The sequence below is a fragment of the Equus asinus genome, chromosome 5, assembly GCF_041296235.1.
Source record: "Equus asinus isolate D_3611 breed Donkey chromosome 5, EquAss-T2T_v2, whole genome shotgun sequence".
Taxonomy (NCBI): domain Eukaryota; kingdom Metazoa; phylum Chordata; class Mammalia; order Perissodactyla; family Equidae; genus Equus; species Equus asinus.
The window spans coordinates 86540936-86562457 of NC_091794.1; the positions used below are offsets into that span (position 1 = coordinate 86540936).

Sequence of the window (21522 nt, forward strand, 5' to 3'; positions counted from 1 at the left end):
CAACATAGATGAACCTTGTGGATGTTATGCTAAGAGAAACTGGCTAGTCACAAGAAGATATTGTATGATTCCACTTATTAATACCTAGAGTAGTCAAATTTATACAGACAAAGTAGAAGGGTAGCTGCCAGAGGCTAGGGGAAGGGGAAAATGGGGAATTTTTCCTTAATGGGTATAGTTTCAGTCTTGCAAGATCAAGAGTTTTGGAGATTGGTCGCATAGCAATGTGAATGTACTTTACTACTACTGAACAGTACACTTAAAAATTACTAAGATGGTAAAGTTAACGTTATGCGTATTTTATCATAGTTTAAAAAAAAAAACCCTAGGTAAAAAAAACCCCTAAGTGATGTCTATCTAGCATTGTTTTTAAAGCTTAAAATGTTGTAGCCTTGTTAAACAAAGTTCAAACAATGAATTCAGTTAATAAATTAATTTAACTATTATCTGAATGAACTTACATTCAAAATATCTGAAAAGTCCTGTAACTACTTGGAAAAATTAAATCCACAGTTAAAAATATTTCCACACACACTAAATGACTCCAGATCCTGATGGCTTCTCTAGAGAATTATACCAAAGATTTAAGGAAAAAAATACCAACCTTACACAAATTCTTCCAGAGAATAGGAAAAAAGCAAAAATACCCAAAATTCAACTTATGATGCCAGAAAAGCTCTGGTCCCAAAATCTGCCAAGAATATTATGAAAAAGGAAAATCATAGGACAAAATCATTCATGAACATACAGGCAAAAATCCTAAACAAAATGTTAACAAATTATATCCAGCAATATATTAAAAGGATAATGCATTATGACCAAGATGAGGTTATATCAGGAATTAAAAGTTGGGTCAACAAAAACTTTCTTTTTAAACTGTGGATGAAAGTACACTAAAGTGCCGCCTGCATCAATCATTTTTAAATTTTGTTGTTAGATATTTTTAAAATCTCTTCTGAGGGCATAATTTTTCCTGCTATCCTAGACTGAGATAGGTAATATTGAGGAATTCTAGACTAGATCATAGTTCTGGTGCTGCCATTTATCTAACCATTTGACTTTTGTCAAATATTAATAGCCCTGAAATTCTATTTCCTGATGTATAAAATGGGAATAATACCTGATCTGCCTCTTTCTTACAAATCTTGTTAGGATCAAATCAGAAAATGTACAACAGCTAACATTTATCAAACTCTTATCATGTCTTGGGCAATGTGCTAATAAATGCTTTACAAGCATTATCTCGTATTCTTCATACAAACCTTATATTGATTTTATAGATGAGGAAAACCGAAATGATTTGACTAAAACATCATAGCTAATAATAAGCACCAGAACTGAGATTAGAACCTGCCCTGCTGGGCTCTCTATTTTGTTCCATTGATATATTTGTCTATCCTTTTGCCAAAAACACACTGTCTTAATTATTATAGTTTTATAGTAAGTTGTAGACAGTGTCAGTCCTGACTTTATTTTTCCTTCATATTGTGTAGCTATTCTCGGTATTTTGCCTTTCCATATAAACTTTAGGATCAGTTTGTCAATATCCACAAAATAACTTGCTGAAATTTTGATTGGGATTGTGCTAAACAAATATATAAATCAAGTTGGGAAGAAATGACATCTTGCCAATATTCTCTCCCTATAGATGTACATGAAATAGCTCTACATTTATTTAGATTTTCTTTGATTTCTTTCATCAGAGTTTTGTAGTTTTCCTCATATAGCTCTTCTTGTACATATTTTGTTAGATTCATACCTAAACTGGTGGGGGGTTTTGGGGTGCTAATGTAAATAGTATTGTGTTTTTAATTTCAAGTTCTAATTGTTCATTGTTGGTCTATAATTCAAGACTTACTATAAGGCTACAATAATGAAGACAGTGGTATTGGCCAAAGAATAAACAAATAGATCCACAGAACAGAATAGACAGCCCCAAAACTGACCCACACAAATACAGTCAACTGACACTTGACAAAGGAGCAAAGGCAATTCAACAGAAAAAGGACAGTCTTTTCAAAACAAGTGGACTATCCACATGCAAAAAAAAAAGAATCTAGACACACTTTACAGCTTTTCCAAAAATTAACTCACAATGGCTCATAGACCTAAATGTCAAATGCAAAACTATAAAACTCCGAGAAGATAATATGGGGGACTGGAATTGGCCACCCCAAGATATGTCTCTTGGCACAAGGATCATTTTGGGCTGGTTACTTTTAAAAACTGTAGACAGGAAAGAAACTCTGAAAAGTAGAATTTACTTACCCTTTGTTAAGAGACATTTAGATTTGTAAGGGGAATCTCCATCTGTAAAAGTGTCTCCCTCTCTACACCAGGAAGAAGGGGGTATGACCTTATCTCTAGAAACTCTTATCAATGTGGAAGGCAAGGACTTAAATCTGCATAATAACCTGACTATTGTTTATTGTGCTTTTCTGGTAATCTCCCATAACTGACTTCCCCACCCCCAACATCCTCCTTTGTCTTTAGCTGAAGATGATATTTAAGGTGGTGGCTTTAGCCACTTTGGCGAGTTGCTCAGTTTGCCTGAGTCTCTCCCATGTATACATGATATAAAGCTTTGTTTAGGCCTGGTGGTGCAGTGGTTAAGTGTGCACGTTCCATTTTGGTGGCCCAGGGTTCACTGGTTCGGATCCTGGGTGCAGACATGGCACTGCTTGGCAAGCCATGCTGTGGTAGGCATCCCACGTATAAAGTAGAGGAAGATGGGCATGGATGTTAGCTCAGGGCCAGTCTTCCTCAGCAAAAAGAGGAGGATTGACAGCAGTTAGCTCAGGGCTAATCTTCCTCAAAAAAATAAAAATAAATAAAAAGTAAAGCTTTGTTTAATTTTCTCCTGCTATTCTCATGTGAATTTAATTTGTTCTCCAGCCAGAAGGACCCAGAGCGGGTAGAGGAAATGTCTTCCTCCCCTACAATAACATAGCTGAAAATTTAGAGACCTTGAGTTTGGTGGTGACTTCACAGGTAAGACACCAAAAGCACAATCCATGAAATAAAAAATTGATGTTTTCATTAAAATTAAAAACTCTAATCTGCAAAAGAGAATGAAAACACAAGCCACAGACTGAGAGAAAATATTTGCAAAGCATATATCTGATAAAGGACGAGTATCCAAAATACAAAAGGACCTCTTAAAACTTAAAAAAAAAATGGACAAATGATCTGAACAGATATCTTACCAAAGAAGATATACAGATGGTAAATAAGCATATGAAAAGATGCTCAACATCATACGTCGTCGGTGAATTGCAAATTAAAACAACGAGATACCTCTACACACCTATCAGAATGGCTAAAATCCAAAACAATGACAATAAATGCTGACAAGGAAATGAAGCAATAGGAACTCTCATTCATTGCCAGTGGGACTGCAAAGTGATACAGCCACTCAGGAAGACAGTTTAGCAGTTTCTTTACAAAACTAAACATACTTTTACCATACAATCCAGAAATCACGCTCCTGGGTATTTACCCAAATAAACTGAAAACAGGTCTACACAAAAACCTGCATACGAATGTTTAAAGTAGCTTCATTCATAACCGCTAAAACTTGGAAGCAAACAAGACGACCCTTATGTAGGCAAATGGATAAATAAATTGTGGTACATCCAGACAACAGAATATTATTCATCTCTAAAAAGAAATGAACTATCAAGCATGAAAAAACATGGAGGAACCTTAAATGCATACTGCTAAGTGAAAACAAGCCAATCTGAAAAGGCTACATACAGCATGATTTCAACTATCTGACATTTTGGAAAGGGCAAAACTGAAGAGAGAGTAAAGAGATCAGTGGTTTCCAGTGGTCCAGGGGATGAAAAGGAGGGGGAGATGAATGGGTGGAGCACAGGGGGTATGATACTGTGATGGTGGATACACGTCACCACACATTTTTCAAAACCCACAGAATGTACAAATCAAAGAGTTAACCCTGATGTAAAGCATGGACTTCAGTTTATAATAACGTTATCAGTATTGGCTCATTAATTGTAATAAAACTTACCACACTAATGCAATAATAGGGGAAACTAGGGGGGAAGAGGAGTAAGGAGGTATATGGGAACTCTCTGTACTTTCCACTCAATTTTTCTATAAACTCAAAACTACAAAAAAAAACTATCAATTTTTTAAAATGCATTTGTACTTTGACCTAGTAATTCTATTTCTAAGGATTTATCTACACATATTCTTCCACATGCGTAAAATGACATTTGTACAAGGGTATTCTTGTCTGTAGCACCGTTTGGAGTAATAAAAGAAAATGGAACGGTTCCTGGCATACAGTAAACAATAAATATATACTAAATGAATAAATCAATGCCCAGTGGGGAATTAATGTTACAACCATACAATGGGATAATATGTAAGTATTAAAATAAAAAAGAATAAAGAAACTCTTTAGTATTAATAGATAGGTCATATGAAAAAAACAGTACAGGATAGGGTATACAATGTGTTCACTTGCAGGAAGAAACAGAATATATATTCATATTATACATACATACATTATTTGAATATCTATCTAGTAGGACACCAATATAGTGGAAGCAATGATTGCCTTCAGAGAGGGGAACTAGATGGCTGGGGGGCCTAAGAAAGAAAGAAAGATTGATTTTTCTCCCTGTATAGTCTACTGTGATACAATATGTGTTTTTGTAATACAAATAAGCTTATATGCAATTGTAACAGGGAAATTATGTCAGTTTAACACAGAGGGTTACTTTGGTTCACATGTGATTTTCTTCAGCCTATTAATGCTTTCCCTCACCAAGTAACAGCAGCTGAATACAAAGTATACTAACACAAGTGAATGCAACAATCTGCAGAGGAATACAGTATTGTCCATGATACCCATTCACCTCTATGGTCTTCCCCTTTGGCTCAGTCTGGCCACATGCTCTGACTTAAAATATCTTTTGTGTGATTTCCTCTGAACTTTGTGCTGTTTGCCTTTATCTCAGTAGTCAGGCAGTCTTAAATCTTCCTTAGATCCCACTTTATCAGGCCACCATCATCTTTTCAAAAGATTTTAATGTAAAGTCCTATGCTTGTAGTAGTACTTACTCATTAGGACTTTTTTTTTTCCCTTTTAGAAATATATATTTTTTAACAGCTTTCTTGAGGTATTATTCACACCACACAATTCACCTAATTAAAGTATACAATTCAATGGCTTTTAGTATCTTCACAGAACTGTGCAACCACCATCATAATAAATTTTAGAACATCTTCATCACTCCCAGACAACTGCTACCACTAATCTACTTTCTGTCTCTACAGATTTGCCTATTTTGGACATTTCATACAAATGGAATCATATGATATGCAGTCCTTTATAACTAACTTCTTTCACTTAGCATAATGTTTTTAAGGTTCATCCATGTTGTGGCATGTATCATTACTTCATTTCTTTTTATTCCCCAACAATATTCCATTGTTTGAATGTACAGTTGTCCCTCAATACTTGCAGAGAATTGGTTCCAGGACCCCCCCGCCCCCCGATACCAAAATCCATGGATGCTCAAGTCCCTGATATAAAATGGTGTAGTATTTGCATGTAACCTATGCACATCTTCCCATATAGTTTGAATCATCTCTAGCTTACAATACCTAATACAATGTAAATGCTATGTAAATTGTTGTTAGATTGTATTGTTTAGGGAATAGTGACAAGAAAAAAGAAGTCTGTACATCTTCAGTACAGATGCAACCATCACAGGCCTTCCGATGGACAGCTGGTTGAATCCACATTTTGTTTATCCATTCACCATTTGATGGACATTTAGGTTGTTTCTACTTTTTGGCTATTATAAATAATGCTACTACGAACACTCACATCATGCCCTTATATGGACACAAGTTTTCTTTTCTCTTGAGTAGATTCCTAGGAATGGAATTGCTGGGTCCTATTTAGCCTTTTGAGGAACTGCCAGACTGTTTTCCAATCATTACGAATTTAACATGTCTGTTTAACTGTGCTGTTATTTTTATTACATTTTTCACTGTTTTTATTATACTCTAATTACAAAGTTGCATAGGTTTTTACTGGCTGGCTTATCAGGATTACACATATCATATTACAGCAGAAACACCTGTGAATCCCTTTATATCTTTACGAATTTTGAATCATATGCTGCTATAACCTGTTTTTAAAAAATCAAGATAAAGTTTACCTTGTTAATGGAACAAGGTATCCAATTAATGGAACATACAAGTTTTATTCAGCCCATTCTACCACCCCTTTCCAAGTTAGATTCTTGGAAAGAGATCATAATCAGTAGTTGAATACCTCACGTAGTGATGAAAGACAGCTATAAATCTCTACCATTCCTTCCATGAAAAGGTGGAGTTTTTCCTTTCCCCTTGAATCTGGGCTGACTTTGGGTTTCAAGAGAATGCAGAGGTAGTTATGTTCTGTACCTTCTGAGACTGAGCTTTAAGAAATCTGCAGTTTCTGCCTTTGCCTTTTGGAATGCTACTTAGCCTCCATGCTGTGAGGAAGCCCAACCTACCACATGGAAAGGCCCAAGTGGAGAATAGCCCAGACTTCCCAGACGTTTTCTTCCCCACTCCCTTCCACTACCAGCTGATCTTCCAGCCACCAAATCTCGAGAAATGATAAACTGTTGTTTTTTTAATCCACCAATACGGTAACAGATAACCAAACATTCATCATTTTAGAAAACTATAGAGAAAATATCTCTTTATAGGACAAACAAGTGGATAATAAATTAACGTATTTAAGTTTATATGGTTTCTTTGCTCACCACCCATGCTTTCCAACTCTGAAAGTCTCTCTTCTTGATATTTCAAATTCATCTTTCATTATCCTAATGCATGTCTTTAAGTAGTGTTCTACCAAAAGGCACCTAGGGGATATATTTTCCAAGTCTTTACACATTTACGAATGTCTGTTACCTTCATACACAACCTGGTTTGACACTGAACCCATACATTCAACAGTTTTATCTTCAAATTTCCATAGACATTGTCTTCTAGCATTTGGTCTATGTGGATTACTTTTTCTGTATGCATTCTTTATATATTTAAGACTTGAGAATACATGAACATGTCCTTGTGTGGTTCTCTTTTTGATAGGTTTGCTTGGAACATAATACATGTCCAATTTTCAGTTGAGATCAATATTTCAGGGAGGTTTCTTCTGTTATTTAATTATTTTTTTCTTTTTCAAAGACCTCTAAAATTTGCCCTCAGTAGGTTGTATACATGGATTTTATATCCAGCCAAGTTACTACTAGAGGTCTTTAAATATACTTTTTAAGAAATATTTGTTTTATAACGTGCATCTGTTAGCTTCAATATCTGAAGTCTGTGATTTTGTTTCTATTGTCTGTTGTCTTTCTTGCACATGGTATCACGTTAGCATATATATCTGGTTATCAGACTGTGTGGTCAGTGTACTTAAAAAATAATTTGAGACCAAATTATTTTGTATAATATATTTCTCAAGGAAAGATCTATATTTGTTTCTGTCAGGTGCCCGGGAGCACTAACAGTCCAGTGCAACTTAGAATAAATTCAAGATTTTAGGCTTTCTGTGAGGGTTATCCACTTCAAGATTATTCTCACCTTTGAGTGTAGCATTTTAGGGTCCCAGTTAATGGCAGGGGAGGTCTCCTGTACACTCTCCATTATGTGCTTTGATTTCTGTTCCCCTCACCTTCAGGTATCAAAATTTAAAGTGTCCACGATCAGCAAACGCCTTCAGGGAAAAAGTGGCTTCTATGTTCTTTATGTCTTTCCATTTCCATTTCCCTTCCATTTTGGCCTGATAATTACAGGCATACCCCATAGAACCTAATTTTTCCCTGTAAAATAACTCTTGATTTTCATATAGCAAACTATCTCCAAAACTCAATACAGCACTTTTTGCAAGGAAGATTGTCCCTGTGCTAACATATGTTGCCAATCTTTCTCTCTTTGCTTGAGGAAGATTGTCCCTGAGCTAACATCTGTGCCAATCTTCCTCTATTTTCTATGTGGGACACTGCCACAGCATGGCTTGACAAGCTGTGTGCAGGTCCACACCTGGGATCCAAACCCAAGAACCCGAGGCCACCGAGGCAGAGCACACAAACTTAACCACTATGCCACCAGGTCAGCCCCTGCATATATATATATTTTTTTTAAAAAAAGCAAGACAACATGTGGAGAAAAGTTTTAAGTTACACTCTGATGCAACTGGTAGAATATCAGCAATCACATATACAAGTTTTTAAAAGCCTGCTGAATGTCAACAAAGGGGATGTGCTGCTGGTGTTAAAGAAAAGGTAATGAAACCTCATGGTAACCACAAAACAAAAACCTATAGTAGATACAGAAAAGATAAAGAGAAAGGAATCGGGGTCGGCCCCGTGGCTGAGTGGTTAAGTTCACGCACTCCACTGCAGGCGGCCCAGTGTTTCGTTGGTTCGAATCCTGGGCGCGGACATGGCACTGCTCATCAAGCCATGCTGAGGCAGCATCCCACATGCCACAACTAGGAGGACACACAATGAAGAATATACAACTATGTAACTGGGGGGCTTTGGGGAGAAAAAAGAAAAAAAATAAAATCTTCAAAAAAAAAAAGAGAAAGGAATCTAAGCACATCACTAAAGAAAATCATCAAATCACAAAGGAAAAAAGCAGGAGAAGAAAAAAGGAACAGAGGAACTACAAAAGAGCCAGAAAACAGTTAACCAAATGGCGGTAAGTACATACATATCAATGATTATTTTAAATATAAATGGACTAATTTCTCCAATCAAAAGACACAGAGTAGCTGAATGGATTAAAAAAACAAGACCCATCTATATGCTGCCTGCAAGAGATTCATTTCAGATGTAAGGACACACACAGACTGAAAGTGAAGAGGTGGAAAAAGATATTCCATACAAATGAAAACCAAAAGAAAGCTGGGGTAGCTATACTTATATCAGACAAAATCAACTTTAAAACAAAGACTGTAATAAGAGACAAAGAAGGGGAGTACATAATGATAAAGAGGTCAATCCAACAAGAGGATATAACATTTGTAAATATTTATGCACTCAACATAGGAGCACCTAGATATATAAAGCAAATATTAACAGATCTAAAGGGAGAACAGCAATACAATATACAATACAATAATAAGTAGTGACTTTAATACCCCATTTTCATCAATGGATAGATCACCCAGACAGAAAATAAGTAAGGAAACCTCGGCCTTAAAAGACACGTTAGACCAGATGGACTTAACAGATAAACAGAACATTCCATCCAAAAGCAAGAGAATACACATTCTTCTCAAGTACACATGGAACATTCTCCAGAATAAATCATATGTTAGGTCACAAAACAGGTCTTAATAAACTTAAGACTGAAATCATATCAAGCACAGAAATAGAACAAATAATCCTAAAACTGGTACAGAACCCCAAAACACCCAGAATAGCCAAAGCAATCTTGAGAAAGAACAACAAAGCTGGAGGCATCACACTCTTTGATTTTAAACTATGTTACAAAGCTCCTCTATTTCTGTGAAAAATGCCATTGGAATTTTGGTAGGGACTGAGTTGAATCTGTAGATCACTTTTGGTAATATGGACATTTTAACAGTATTAACTTTTCCAATCCATGAGCACAGAATATCTTTCCATTTATTTGTGTCTTCTTCAATTTCTTTCATCAATGCTGTATAGTTTTCAATGTATAGATCTTTCACCTCCTTGGCTAAATTTACTCCTAAGTATTTCATTGTTTTTGATTCTATTGTAAATGAGATTGTTTTCTTTTTACTTTATTTTTTAAAGATTGGCACCTGACCTAACAACTGTTGCCAATCTTTTCTTTTCTGCTTAGTCCCCCAAAATCTCCCCAATACACAGTTGCATATTTTTTAGTTGTGGGTCCTTCTAGTTGTGGCATGTGGGACACTGCCTCAGCATGGCCAGGTGACCAGTGCCATGTCCCTGCCCAGGATGCAAACCAGTGAAACCCTGGGCCACCAAAGCGGAGTGCACAAATTTAACCACTCAGCCACGGGGCTGGCCCTAGGGACTGTTTTCTTAATTTCTCTTTCTGATAGTTCATTGTTAGTGAACAGAAATGCAACAGATTTTTGTATACTGATTTTGTATCTTGCAACTTTGTTCAATTTGTTTATCAGTTCTAACAGTTTTTTTTGGTGGAGTCTTTACTGTTTTCTATATATGATATCATGTTATCTGCAAATAGTGACAGTTTTACTTCTTCCTTTCTGATTTGGATGCGTTTTAATTCTTTTTCTTGCCTAATGGCTCTGGCTAGGACATCCAGTACTATGTTAAATAGCGGCAAGAGGGGGCAACCTTGTCATGTTCCTGATCTTAGAGGAAAATCTTTCAACTTTTCACCGTTGAGTATGATGTTAGCTGTGGGCTTGTCACATACAACCTTTATTATGTTGAGGCAAGTTCAGTTATTTTATTTCAAAAATGAGATAAAACCACCTATACATTCTAGCTGTGCCTGACACATAAGTCATAAAAAAAATAACTGTTCAACAAATATTGATAAGCACCTGTAACATGTCATAAAATACACTAAGTGCATTTCCCTGCATCAAGCACCTACTGTTTTATTGGGGGAAGGTAGAGAGAGAAACTGGCACACAGAATTTTTCCTTCAGATAAATTTCAGAAGTAGACCTGCCAGGTCAAAGGGCACAGAAAGAGAAACATGTTTCTGACTTTGGATATTTACTGACAATCTGGCATGCGAACACATTACTATCGCCAGATTTCTCTCTCTTACCCTCTCTAGCATTAGGTATTACAATTTTAAAAAACCTCTTATGTGTTAACAAATAACTTTCTGCTGTTTTATTTACATGTGACTACTATCAAGATTAGCTTAAAAACATTTTATTGTTCTATATCCCCCATTCTCTTACAAAACTCATTGTCCCCATAGACAAATTTTTTAAAAATCAGAAGCATAAGAGGTCATTTATCTACGCTATTTATTGAACAATTATGTTCGTTTTTATAGATATATAGATTAATTAATAAGTCACAGTTACTTTGCTTAAGTAGTTCAGAATATACTGGGCAATATCCCATCTTAATATTTAAGGAAAGTAACATCAACAACGACAGTAGCTAACATGTATTGAGTATTAAATATCTGACATACATTAGATGATTTCTTACAACCTAACTTTTGAGGCAGGTACTATATTATGCTGAGGAAACTGAAGCACAGGGAGATCAAAAACACGTTCACTGCTAGAAAGTGGCAAAGCCTGGATTTGCAAATAGGTGGTCTGATTTCAGAGCCTGCATTTTTAACCAGTACATTATACACAAACTAACAATTGCTGAATGTCTATCAGTCATTAAGTCATTCATTCACTGACTTCTTAATTTGTTCATCAAATATTTATTGACTGTCTCTAAGTGCCAAGCATTGGTGAGGCTCAGGTGAACAATAATTTACTAGTAATAATAAAGACCTGGTCCTCAAGAAGCTTTTATGGGGTGGAGGGGGCAGATTATGTTGTATTTCCCTTTTGCCAATCGGTTCATAGTAACTACTATAAAGAAAAATAAAATAAGCTAAGGCAATAGAAACTGTGTGTGTCGGGGAGAGAAGAAACAGAGTAGGCAGTTAACCATTTTAGATAGACTGGTTAAAGAAAGCCTCTTTGAAAGGGTGACAAGTAGGCAGAAAACAGTAACAAGTGAGAGAACAAGTCATGTAGATATCTGGAAGAGCATTCCAAGCAGAGTAAAAATCAAGTATAAAGGAAAAAGCAGAAGCTTGCTTGATGTTTGATGTATAGCAAGGAGACCACCATGCCTGGAGCAGGATAAGCAACAGAGAGAATGGTAAGAGATGAGGTCAGAGATATGGGAGATCAGATCATACAGGATTTGTAAGCCATGATGAGGCCTTTGGACTTTATTCTGAGATATGAGAAACCAAAAAAGCCTTCTGAGTCAAGAAGCATTCTGATCTGACTTAAGTTTTTTAAAAGGATCACTCTGGCTGCCATATTAAAAATTATATGTAAGGGTACAAACGGTACAAGCCGGGAGATCAGTTAGTAGGCTGGCTGACTGTGCAGGCAAAGGATAATGTTGACTAGGGCTAGGGTGGTAGCAACTGCGGCAATGATATTGATGTGGAAAATATTTAGAAGGTAAACCTGATGGGAACTGCTAATGGATAAGGTGTGGGGTATGGAAGAAAAGAGCTCCCAAGGTTTTTTGGTCTAGGCAACTGAAAGAATGGAAGTATCACTTAATCAGATAGGAAAAATTCAGTGATAGAAGCAAGTTTAGATAGGAAATCAGGATTTTTAGGACATGTTAAGCTCGAGGTGTCTATACAAGTAGGTGTCTAGTAGGCAATTAGATGAGTGCGGAGTTTAAGGGAGAGGTCCACGTTGGAGATGTAAATATGAGTGTTCTCGGCATATTAGTGCTATTTACAACCACTAGACTAGAGGAGATCACCCAGACTGTGGTAGGATATAGAAAAATACTAAGCCCTAGGACATTCTCAATGTTTAGAGATTTGGGAGATAAAGAGGGAACAGCAAAGGAAGTGTAAAAGTGATAACCAATAAAGTTGAAGGAGAACCTGGAGAGTGGTACCCAGGAAGCCAAGTGGAAAAAAGAGTGTTTCAAGAAGGAAGCAACTTGATCAAATGCAGTTGAAAACTCAAATAAAATGACGATTTGGGAATTGACTACTGGGTTTAGCAAACTCTTTGCTGACCTTGGTAAGAGCAATTTCAGTGAAGTTGTGGGGACAAAAAGCTAACTGGAGTAAGTTCAAAAAGAATGCCCTGGATCTGATCAAGCCTTTAGATTCTAGCAGTTTACAGGAAATTCAGAGGAACATGTTAAATTACACCATGAAGATGGAACCAGCAAAATCCAGACTGTGACAAACAATCCATAAATCGAAGGGGGAGGAAAAAAGGACAGAAAACTTGAAGATTAAGACACTTAAAAAGACATACCAATCAATCACAATGTGTGGAACTTATTTGGGTCCTGACTCAAAAATCAAAAAATATATAAATAAAAGGCAAACTGTTAAAAAAAAAAGTATAATATCTGAGACAAGTAGAAATTTGAACACTGGGTATTTGATACAAAGAAGTATTAGTATTATTTTGCTGTGATAATAGTACTGCAGTTTATTTAAATAGTCCAAATCTTTTATAAATACATAGTAGATATTTATGAATGAAACAGTATTATGTCTATACTATGCTTCAAAAATACAGGAGCGGGGAAAGTAGAAGGGACACAATTGGACATAGGTTGACAATTGTTGGGTTTGGGTGATGGGTACGGGGAGTTCATCACACAATTCTTTCTATTTGTATACAAATATATCCTCAATTCTCCATAATAAAATGTCTTAAAAAATAGGAAGTAGCATTTCCTTTGCATACTTAATGTCTTTTTACCATCCCATAGTACAGATAAGGAAATGAAGGTTAAGAAAGATTAACTTCACTGCCCAAAGTCACAGTTAATTTTTTTTAATGGACTTTATTTTTTAGAGCAGTTTTAGGTTCATGGTAAAATTGAGCAGAAGGTAGAGATTGCTCATATGTCTCCTGCCCATCATCATACACACATCCTCCCCCACTATCAACCTCCCTGTACCAGAGTGGTATATTTGTCACAACTGAGGTACCTACAATGACATCATTATCAAGTCACAGTTAATTTGAGAGCCAGGATTTGTCTCCAAAACCCATGCTTTTTACACTGTATCGCACTGCCAACTTTTTTCTCCATCATCATTATTTTGCCTGGTGCTTTTTATACAGACTGGCAAAAATCAAAATTCTGTTTCATGAATAAGCAATAGAACAGAACTCTACCATTAGTAACTATAAAATAATCATCATCGAGTTTAAGTATCCAAAAAATATTTTAACATAATCGAAGAAAGCATTCAGTCAATATAATAAATTATACTTCCAGTGAAGCATATTTTAGTTATTTAACAAATACATATATTACCCATTAGAGTTGAAAATGTAATTACACAGAAATACAAAGGACAACCTGGAATTTCTCTGCATCTCAAATTTTTCTTTTGGTAGCTATAGTAAGTACTGGCTAATATCAACAAACCACATTATACTTCAAAGATAAAACCACACATTTTCAAAGCATATGTGTGTGTATACTGTTCACTGACTTAATACTCTAACACTTACTAGCTGCAAGTCTAAAACTAAATAACAGCCTACAGCAAATGTTAACCTATGAAAAATAAACAGTAAACAAATCAAAATCAACTACAGCATCTACAGCCTATTACCATATTGAGGATTTTCACTGGGAACTTTCTTCAATAGTCATGGAATACCTCTTGTTTCAACAATTCTACTTATAGGAATTTATCTTAAAGCAATCACTGGACCAGCATATAAAGACATATGTACGAGGATACTTACCAAAGTTTTATTCATAACTTTAAAAAAAAAAGGAAAAAATCTAAACCACTATCAATGAGACTGATTAATATATAAAATTAAATGCTATGTGCTCAGTAAAAATTATTATATTGCTATATAGCTCTAAGTATTAATATAAAAAAGTCCATGATACATTGAATAGAAAAAACAAGTTAAAAACAATTAACATGAGGGATAGACAGACAGACAGATGATGGATGTTCTGGGAAGAAATACAAGAAAAAATTAACAATGGAGGATGGGATCATATTATCTCCACTTTGTATTTTAGACTCTCCTATATTGTTTGCTTTTTAAAAATAATAAACATGCATTTTTTTTTGATTTTACTTCCCAAATGTTCTCTTTGCCTTTTTATTTTTGTAGTTATAAAAGCCTCTCAGATTCCTCTGATCCACAAATTGTTTTTCATTTAACATTTATTTAATATTCTATGTCCCCAGCACTAACTGCATTTTCTTTTTTTTTTTATAAACATGCATGTTTATAATCAGAAAGACTTCTATTTTTGTTTTGAAAAAATAAATATATTGTGTTGACCTCTAAATTTAACATAATAAAATGCCTCTGTTTACTAGTTAAGCCTACAAGGCTAACTAGTAAATATCAGCATGAAATTGTAATAACCTCTTACCTACTAATTCTATCTATTCATTCAATGAACCTGCACAAACATGCTGCACTTATTATTATATTACATTTACTATATGCACTACAGCTAAATAATCATTTATATAGAACATTCAGCTTATTGAGGGTTAAATTTCTCAGATGGCAGTATGGGGAACAATTTTTTAAAAGTCATTTTCCCCTTTGAAAACAAGATGGGACATTACCCAAGTAGTCCCAGCACTATGGAAATGCTCTGAGAATTATTTTGTAATTAAAGTTTGGGTAGCTTTTGAAAAACTTTGAGCACCCAAACAAAAATAGTAGAAAATTTTTGAGTAATGCCATTTTTATGTCAAATATACAGATAGAGATCAAGTCCTAATTTAGAAGCCAGAAGTTGCTAAAAACAACAACAAAAAGACTTCATTACTAAGGTGTAAGCCCATTTTTGCAATCTATTCTTTAATCTTTTTTAAAGAAATTTTGAACCTTTTATAAAATTCAGAGATACACTAATGAACTTCTCTTGTTAGAAGATTTAGAAATCAGTTAAAATATCAAGTATTGGTAATTACTCAAGAATAGTATTATATAAGCCCACAACTGAGAAAATTTTGCAAGAAAACATCTTCCACAAATGAAAAATATGCCATATCTATATTCTACAGATATCTTCTGATTCCCCAAGAATTTGACAATTTAGAAACAATGCAGAAAACTGGCTGAAGTGAAACAAAGAATTCTTCCAGGTTATTTCATTAAACTGACCTCTGAGACTAATGCATATGATTTTTTTATTGTAACCAAACCACAAAAAAGCCCACATCTAAGATATAAGAGAACGCATCAGTTTGTGTGATAAGGTTTGCTAAATCTCAATAGGTTTTTTTTTTTTTTAAGCACTGGCTAGCCAAAGAGTCATTAATATTAACACAGACAATCGCAGAAAACTACAAAAACTCCAAACACAGAAAGGCTGTTCATGTATCCTAACAGCATAATCATTATGGCTGAAAAACCACACAATATTCTTTCTCACATCTGTTTTGTTAATGAGCCAAGAACGAGGGTCTATTGAGTATCCTAGACAACTGAATTAGAAGTAGGAATGTCTGGTGAATGCTGTTCATCCCAACAAACAGACTAAACAGGTTTGGAAAGGATACTGTTTTTAAATAAATTATCTTTTTAGTTTTACCTTCCTGAAAACAGAGTATTTGCCTTTCCCCCCCATCCATCAAGGGAAAAAATCCCATAAATTACTGAAGATCTTAGTTTTAAATATTAAAAGAGAAAATGTTTTGTTAGATGAACAAAATATTTATTTAGTTCATCTTTCAGGTGGACTCTCAAGCATTTTGAGACTAGTGAAACCAACGTGAAAAAAGATGTTTGTGATATGAAGCAACATAGTATTCAAGCAGACTCCAACAGCTTATGACAACTTGGCTTGAATTCTACTCAGAGCTAGGGTTTTTCCATATACAACAGAGAACTCTTCCAGGAAATGTCCCCTTTACAGGGCCCCAGGCCTCTCTGCATACTATCAGGCCAGGCTTATAGAACCAAACAAATGCAATGTTCTCATTGGAAAACAGAAATTAATATAAATTAATTCTTAATTATCAGTTTACTATATAAAATTCTCCTAAGAGCAAAAGGAAGTAGCATCTAGAAATCATTTCATTCATTCTAACCACTTTTCTAAATTACTTAACTCATTAAAATTTTTTACACTAATAGATTTATTAATTCGGAATTTGGTTTAAAAATTTAAAGAGGGGTCATATCAGGGTGATAGAATCATGGATAAATTTTAAAGTCTTCATCACGTTAATCAAATTACATTTGAGGGTTATATGTATGTTCTTGTCTTCCTTTGCTTTAAAGTCCTTGTTTAGAAGACAAAAGTTGTTTCTTGCCTCCTTTTCAGTTTTCTCTCAGAATGATCCATCACTGTCAGAGAAATTAAATTCTAAAACAAAAATCAAAATAGGCTTGCACATTTTTATAAGTCCCACTGTCAGTCACGAGCAGCAAATACTAGGAAAAAAGTTATAATGGCCACTCCACAGCACCACAAGTTAAGTGACAACCAAGTAGAAAAACCACGTTCAAAGTTCATGCTCTCCAGACAGAACAGCATTTTGACATATTTTTCTTCAAGACAAAAATCGACAAGTGAGAAACCTTATATAATAAAAACATTTCACAAAGTGATTAAAGAAGATTGTTTATTTTAAATACTAAACTGAGAACCTAATGGCATTATACATTTTAGTATTTTGAAACCACTTTTATCCATATCTCATTCAAATCTAATTTCATACATGTAATTTTTGTTCCATTGGAATTTGTTCTCATATGACTTTTCTTGATTTTTATTATTAAAGAAATGTAGAGCCTTAAAGCAACTATATTCAAACACATTAAGAGTATAACTAAGAAACAGTCTATTCACTTTTGCAAGATTGTATAGGACAACTACCAAACATGTTAAATCAATTTGCATATTATTAATTTAAGGTGAAAATAAACGTTTTTCTTCCATTGGGAGGTAGTACAATTCCTTCTGCCCTACACAGTAGTCTGACTTTATCTAAAAATACAGACTAGAGGGGCTGGCCTGGTGGCACCGTGGTTAGATTCACACGTTCTGCTTTGGTGGCCCAGGGTTCGCTGGTTTCAATCCCAGGTGCAGACCTACGCACTGCTTGTGAAGCCATGCTGTGGGAGCCATCCCATATATAAAGGAGAGGAAGATGGGCATGGATGTTAGCTCAGGGCCAGTCTTCCTCAGCAAAAAAAGAGGAGGATTGGTGGCAGATGTCAGCTGAGGGCTAATCTTCTTCTTCAAAAAAAAAATACAGACTAGAATAGTATGGTCCTACTTTTTAGGATATCTCTAGATCCTGATAGAAATATCAGAAGTGATATCTCAATGAACATTTCTGCTTCCCCTATTCCCACTTTCTTTGGAACTAACATAACATATACTCTTACTCCAACTAAAAAACAGAGTTTCATCAGAAGTTCCCCTAACTGAGTTACAGGCACAGATGCTGAACTACTGATTACTATTATTTAAAAATCAACTGTGCCGGCCTTTTCAGTTAAATCAAATTTCACACAGTACTAAATCAGTAGATTGTACAGGACATCGTTAAAAATCACTTAAAATGTTTCATGTGAAAGGGAAGAATAGACAAATATTAACTTTTAGTGAGGAATGACTCACGAAGAAACAATTAAATAGTATTTGTATTCAAAGTCCTCTAATGTAAACAAATTTTTCTATGTATCCACCTAACAACTAGAATTTAAAATACCCTGTCATAAGGTGGTTCTTGAGAATCTCCACACAAAAGAAAAACCTAGGACAGAATTGGAGAATCAAGATCCAACAGTGACTATTAGAGAAGATTTACATCTAAAATTTATAAACCAAAGTATGTATCTGTCAAATTCTTGACTTAAAACTCAGTTTTACATTTTTCCCAATTATGCCTTCAATTTCATGTGCAGCATAACAAGTACATGCAAGTCTCGGGAAGAATAAAAATTTTGTTTTTGTTTCTTTTTTAAAGTTAGTTTGTTTTTGGTGAGGACGGTTGGCCCAGAGCTAACATCTGTTGCCAATCTTCCTCTTTTTTTTTTTCCCTCCCCAAAGCCCCAGTACACAGTTGTACATCCCAGCTGTAGGTCATTCTAGTTCTTCTAAGTGGGATGCTGCCCCAGCATGGCTTGATGAGCAGTGTGTAGGTCTGTGCCCAGGATCCAAACTGGCGAACCCCAGGCTGCCAAAGCATAGCAGGTCAACTTAACTGCTCGGTCACATGGCGGACCTGAAAATTTTGTTTTTGATGATGACAATCTTGAGCCAAATTATACTTATCTTTATTATTAGGTTACAGTCAATCATGTATAAACTACACTGAAGACTAAATTTTGCATTTCAAGACGACCAAGCATATGGTTGATAAATCTAACTATAACTCCCCAGATGTGAAGACAATTAAGTGGGTATCTATTTCGGGAATGGCACATGTAGAAAGAAGAGATAAAACTTATCTGTAGCTCAAGAATTCAAAGGAGCATTTACGGAATCATATTTGGCTAGGTGGATCAGTTGGTTAGGTGGTTTGACTTCAGAAGTATTTTCTAAGATGTTGTCCATATATGTGGGCGTAATTTCATATGAAAAACCCAAAGGAAAAAAAGAAGAAAACTAAAAAAATTTTTTGAAATATCTTTAAAAGTTTTAAGATGACTAGCAAAGTGTTTAACTTTCACATTTTGTTTTCCAGGCTTGACAATAGGACAGTTATGTAAAAATCACCTAAAGCCCTGAATTATCACATTTTCTAAATAGTATAGTAGAAAATTAAAAACCTAAGGCAGGACACAGTTTCAGACATACACAAACCAATGATAAAAACTGAGAGTCTAAACCTCTTCACAATCTAGACAAGCTTTCCCTTCTAAAAAGAAATGAAGGCAAAAAATGGGGCATGCAAAAGAGAAATGGTAGAAACTGATTAAAGAAAATTCTATATAACAAAACTTGTTAATAAAGCCCTCTCCCCATCCCTAATCAACAAATCCTTTATCATCATTATGTCACTGGTTTCTTTTATGTAAGTTTTTCTTATCTTATATTTAGGTCCCTCCCAAACTGGAAAAATGAGATATGAAATTCACGGATTTGTGATACTATTAGTAACAAGACACCCCCCTCACACACAATATTCTGAAAATTAGTTTATATATTTGTGACGGTCTAGATGGAGCATACTTTCAAATTTAACATACCAAGCATGATCATTCGGAAAGCAAACCGTTATGTAACACCTACTTTATGTCCTTCAATTAATTACTTTAGAACCATAACAGTGTGCTTTTTCTTTTTTTAAGATAAGTACTGCCCGTGATGCTATTTTTCTCAAGAGTGTCGTTTTTCCCAAAGAGAGAAAGCAGTTTTCCTAATCGCCAAATTTCCAGGAATATAACAACTGCTTCTCTACAGAATAGGGAACGAAAAAAAAATATTGTCAGCAATTTTAAGATCCACCCCCTCACATAAGCAGTGATCCAGGCTGATATGACATTTCCAAGATCCTCAGGAACTCTACACCACGCTGCCACAAACATCAGAAGAGAACTCGGGGATGGGAGAAATGCCATCTTGCATTTGACGTTGCACTAATACCTATGCCACACTTAATTCTCCTCCGTTATCTCAACGTATGTCCACAACCACCTTAAGGGGTAAGTAAGGGAGAGGGCTGGCCGCCCAGTGCCTCTATGGGACACACAACCCGGCTAAAGGACACGCACACCGCTACACCTTCAAGTGGAATAACAAAAGCGATGGCAAACCGTTCTAGACTTCACAAAGAGAGTAACAGCGCCTAGAGAACCCCAAACTTCAATCCTGTAAGCAGTGTGCGCTCCCGCAGCTTCGCCTACTCAGGGCCCCAGGGAACTGCAGCGGGGCCGCGGGGCGGCGGCGGCGGGGCCGGAGAGGCAAAGCCGCCCGGACGGCGCTCACCTCGCGCACCTGGGCCGGGGCGGAGGGAGCGACGGGGCTCCGGGGACAGCCCCAGCGACCGGGCCGGCAGCTCGGACTCACCTGCGGAGCCGATTTCCATTCATGGAGCTGGGGGGAGTGCTTCCAGTGAGAAGGGCGCCCGCCGCTGGGGGCAAGGAGGCGGCGCAGGGGGCGACGCGGCGCGACAGGGACCGTCAGTCGGCCCCGAGGCGGGGTGGCGACGGCTTCTCCTCAGCAACCGCACTCCGAAAGCTCTCACAAGAAGAGCTGCGGTCGGGAAGCAGCACGCGACTAGGCGAGAGGAAGGAGAAGCGTGAGGCGAGCAAGGAGAGCTCCTTGCGGAACTTGCGTCGCCCGCGGCCGCTTACGCTCCCACCGTCCCTCCACGACTGCGGCGCCGCCACCGACCTCCCCCGGGGCTGCCCCCGGAAGTCCGCTGGCGTCAGTTCCGCTGCCCCGGCTCTCCAGACGTCTAAGCCTCTCCTCTCCGCCCCAAGCCGTGCGGGCGCGACGTCTGTGCGAGCACGGCCGGCGCGGAAGACGCAGAGGAGGTGTCGGGGAGCCGGCGCCGGGCCTGGGCGGAGCCTGGGCCACGCGCGGCGGGGCGTGGCCGGCCCTCCCGCGGTCCTCCGCTGGGTCGTGCCGGCCGGAGACAACCCGGAGGGGTTGGGCTCTTCGCGCCACCCTAGTGCGGGGCGGTGCCTGCCTGAGGCGACGTCGGGGAGCGCAGCGTAGCTTACCTGGGGAGGAGCCCGCTGGAGTGTGACTGCTGAGGTGCAGGACCCGGCCTTGCAGCTGAAGGCCCGGGCCGAGCGCGTCTTGGGCAGGGCCACCCTCCTCCCCGAGCCCCTCC

At 37.0% G+C, this 21522-nt stretch overlaps 1 protein-coding gene across 4 annotated transcripts in view; it reads right to left on the reverse strand.

Moving 5' to 3' along the window:
- LOC106830534 (argonaute RISC catalytic component 3) overlaps positions 1 to 21522 on the reverse strand; it is a 104956-nt gene extending 83434 nt beyond the window's left edge. Inside the window, exon 1 of one of the 4 annotated variants that reach the window (XM_070510334.1) lies at positions 21410 to 21522. Coding sequence is in view for 1 of the 4 variants with exons in the window: in XM_070510333.1 (XP_070366434.1) it covers positions 20751 to 20769 (19 nt within the window). In the remaining 3 variants the exon portion in view is untranslated. Of the gene's footprint in view, positions 1 to 20750; positions 21115 to 21409 lie in introns of those variants that run through there. The other 3 variants (XM_070510336.1, XM_070510333.1, XM_070510335.1) reach the window with 3 other exon arrangements.